The 4,069-nt window shown below is 40.6% G+C and overlaps 1 protein-coding gene across 2 annotated transcripts in view; it reads left to right on the top strand.

Moving 5' to 3' along the window:
- Positions 1-4,069, top strand: part of ctnnal1 (catenin (cadherin-associated protein), alpha-like 1) — a 50,211-nt gene that overhangs the window by 41,629 nt on the left and 4,513 nt on the right. For both annotated transcript variants that reach the window (XM_020606941.1, XM_020606942.1), the window contains exons 11-15: positions 14-164; positions 2,428-2,465; positions 2,554-2,604; positions 3,146-3,300; positions 3,637-3,685. In XM_020606941.1, coding sequence (XP_020462597.1) covers positions 14-164; positions 2,428-2,465; positions 2,554-2,604; positions 3,146-3,300; positions 3,637-3,685 — 444 coding nt within the window. The remainder of the gene's footprint in view (positions 1-13; positions 165-2,427; positions 2,466-2,553; positions 2,605-3,145; positions 3,301-3,636; positions 3,686-4,069) is intronic.

Here is a 4,069-nt window from a genome sequence, read left to right on the forward strand (position 1 = left end):
CACTCTTTCTCAGATCATCTCAGCAGCCCAGACGCTGGCCCTCCACCCATCCAGTAAGATTGCTAAGGAGAACTTGGAAGTGTTCTGTGAGACCTGGGAATCCCAGCTCTGTGACATGGCCCTGCTGTTAAGAGAAATCAATGATGTCTTTGAAGGCAGGCGAGGTGTGTTTTTGTTCAGTTAATGATACTTGTTTGCATTTGGCTGGGTTGGGGTGGCAGGGCAGACAGCACACACATGAAAACAGCATTTTGGAAACAGTGAGGAGCAGAAGCAAAAACAGGTAAACTGCTGTCTGTCAAATTTTAGCCTGAAAGAAACACATTCTTTTATAAAAACCTTGCTGAATCATTATGTCCTTGAGCACGTCGACAGTTTTAATCAGAGTTAAAGATGAAGCAAAGCAAGCAGCATGAACATGCCTTTCAAAATTCATCATCACATCATCAAAACTGTGGGAAGCATTTTGTAAAAGGAACAACGTCAGTGCCATTAAACACCCATGCATTTATTCCTCCTCTGTACTACCTCTCTTTTCATTATTGCTCCACTTACCTGAAGTGTCCATGACACAGACACTTAAAAGCTCAGCTGTTTATATCATCACTGACAGAGACTCACTCAGACACACGTGGGTACTGAGGCCTGCGTGACTGCGTGTACTGTATATTTGCATCTACTGTACATTTGTTCATGTATACACAGATATATGTTTGTTTCAGGGAGTGTCTGATTTAGATCTAATCTAGCTCATTCCTTATCGGCCTCTAGAGGGTCTAGTGAGCCTCAAAACAAACACCATAAGATGCTCCTCTCACCACGTCATTACCTAGCAACAACGTAAACTACAGATGCCTGGTTACGACAAACTGTACAAAATATAGCTTCCGGTCAAAAGCTAGTGTTAGCTGACTAAGGACTAAATTTGGCAATCCAGTAGAACACTCTGATTGCTGCTAGTGTGACACAAAGCACTACTGTTAAATGAAGCTTGAATTACTCCAAAATTCAAATCATTAATTAAATTCAAAGGTAAAATAATGATCACACTAGGTCAATAATTTTACCAAAATAAATGCATTAGTTTTAGACGCTAACACATCCAAGAAGGAAGAATATCACATCTGAATCAATTTGAAGCCCTTTGGCTGCTTGTAGCACTCTCAATCTCAAAAAGTCAACCTGTCTTTTTCACTCTGGTTTTTGCTCTTTTTTTGTCCCACTCGCTCTGTGCAAAAGAACACCACCTCTTCAGTCGGACAGACTTTTAGCTGCTGAGATGTCCGTTTTAAACTGACTTCTCGTTCGAAAAACACTTTTATAACCTTCACTAGGTGGCATACAGAGCTCATTTACAGACCATATTTTGAAAACACAGGGCAGAGAAACTGGAATGACAACAGAAGGGCTGTAGGCAGCAGAGTGTCATGGAGAAGGGTAGTATAGCTGAGACACCACATCCTGTGCAACTTTCACTTGATTTATCAGACAAATCTTAGTTAAATGAGCTTTTAATCCTATAAACCCTGTACTTTAACATCCTGTAAGTCTGAGAAATCTCAGAGACTAGGGACAGATGTTTTGGCATATTGTCAAGACACGGTTGCCCTTATGAATGTGACTTTCACATCAATTGTAGTAAATATTTTGAAGCGTAGCTCAGTGGGTGAAAGGATCACATCCATCACTATATTATATTGCCATGAAGTCACAATTCTGTGTTAAAATTTTACAGGGACACAGAGGAGAAATCTGCTGTATTATTTTAATCTTCTCCCATAAACATGCCATGTCTGACATTGATTGAAATGAGCTGCGCTGTTTGCATTTATGATGACAGTTAAAAATGTGTCACGGGTGGACAGCAATGAAAGCAAAGTTTTATCACCATAATTTCTGACTAGTCATAATTGCCCGCTCTAATTGTTTGAAAAAGTCTGAATATCTACACACATTATTCAAAGAGAAACACTGTAACGGCAGGGTGTATGTTTTTCATCTAAATGATTGGGTTACCATTAAAACATATTGTTTTGGGAGCCCCTGATAGCTGAGTGGCTTCAGCGATCCAACATGTATGTGTGCACATTAAGCCCCTTTTCCGCCACCTTGTATTGGCTCAACTCAACTCGACTATCTGCAGTGGAAAATGAAGCAGCTGGTAGTAAAAGCGAGTAGAGTTGAGTCAAGTTGAGCCAGTACTAGTGATGGAAAAGGGGCTATTGTGCATCCAGTATTGGTGGTTTGAGTCTGACCACTGACATTTGTTGCATGTCCCTCCTCCCTCTCTGATTTTGCTTTTCCCATTTCCTGTCTGCCTCTCTGTGACCCACTTAATAATGAAGGCAATAAATGCCTAGAAAAAAAACACATCACACTTCCACAACTCATGTTTACCTCAGATAATCACAATAACTCTGTTCCTAGGAGACAAACGGCCTTATTTGTCACTTCCCAGACCTGGGGTGAGTATCACACCCTCCATCCCCATGAATATTCCACTGATACAGTGGCTTGTAATCCTGTGATAAATGCAGTTCTCTTTTTCCACAGAAACACTCAACTAACTTGAAGGCTGTCAAGGCTGTCAAGTTGGATGCAGAGGTAGTATACACTGTAAACTCAGCACAACACATCATATTCAATTTTGTACGCTGCTTTGACATCAGAATATTAATCTCCAGGAAACTTTGTGTCATTCACTTGAAGAATTAATGGTGTTTGTATGGTAATAGGCTACAGTTTGCAGGTGTTAGGTATTTTTAGTCAGATAGATATTGGATAGATACTTTATGTATTAGAAATGTTTAGTGGAGATAGGATGTCTAGTTAGACTGTTAAATGCTTAGTCATGCTTATGAGTTTCTACAGGGTACATCTGGTCAAGGATAACTAGAGAGAAGAGTTGATGACTGTCAGCAGACAGGGTGTTTAATATTATTATTACGACGTGTATAACTGTAGCCTTAGCCATAATATGTTCTTATGTTTAATGTCACAACATGTTACTAGAAGTCTGTGAGAATGTTTTTAGCTACACACCACTTAATCAACAGACATACACATTCACACATTGATTTGCTTCATGTTTTGACTACTGCTATGGCCACTGATAGCTGTTCTTTTTCTCTGTGTGTGTGTTCAGGAACAGACCAGCGTAGCCAAGCTGGGCCTGGAGCTTCGTCTGCTCTCATCAGATGTGGACACAGAGGTGGAAAAGTGGGAGGAGCAAGAACATGACATTGTGCGACAGAGCCAAAGCCTGGCCAGTATGGCCTACAGCATGTACCTGTTCACTAGGTAGCTTACTGGTACCGCACACCAACAGACACACACGTGCTCAGATTTTATATCTGCAGTTTGCTGAACTGTTACGTTCATTTCAAACCTCAACATTGTAAAGCCTTATACATCCACGAGTCTCTTAAGAAACTTAGTGTCAATGAGAATCTCGAGCCCTCAGCTATCGATATTTACCAGGCATGGTTTGAGGCACTGATGAAGTTGACATGACTGTGACTCATTCTGAACATAAAATTGTTGCTATTAACCTAAGATGAACTTTTTGTTGATTGCTGTGGATGTATTATGTGCTCATCCATCTTTCTCACCATGTTTCCCATATTGCTTCTCTAGAGGGGAGGGACTGCTGAAAACAACACTGGATCTTTTCCATCAAGCTGAGGTACCTACGTCTGTATTCACTCATCTCTCTTTTCACTTTTTGTTGTTTCTTTTCCATTCTAATGAAGTTGTAAATGAATGCATCTGGTGTTTCATTAAACCAAAGACATGCTGGGGCTTGCAAATCAGTATGGTTGGTAAATGCCGTTTTCCCTTCAGTCACATCCATCTTTCATATGTGATAGAGGAAGACTAGGACTTATCATTATGATGGAAATATAGCATGTGTTATGTTCCTGTCCCTCTTGGGCACATGCAGCGATACCAAACACGCTGCATGTGGGGTGAACGCTGTTGACTTAGGATCATTGTCAGTAATGTGTAGTGGAATTTGTAGAATCAGGACCCAAAATACCAGCAAGGGTGAGGGGGGAAGATAAAAGAG

Source organism: Monopterus albus, unplaced genomic scaffold (assembly GCF_001952655.1).
Source record: "Monopterus albus unplaced genomic scaffold, M_albus_1.0 scaffold82.1, whole genome shotgun sequence".
Classification (NCBI taxonomy): Eukaryota; Metazoa; Chordata; class Actinopteri; order Synbranchiformes; family Synbranchidae; genus Monopterus; species Monopterus albus.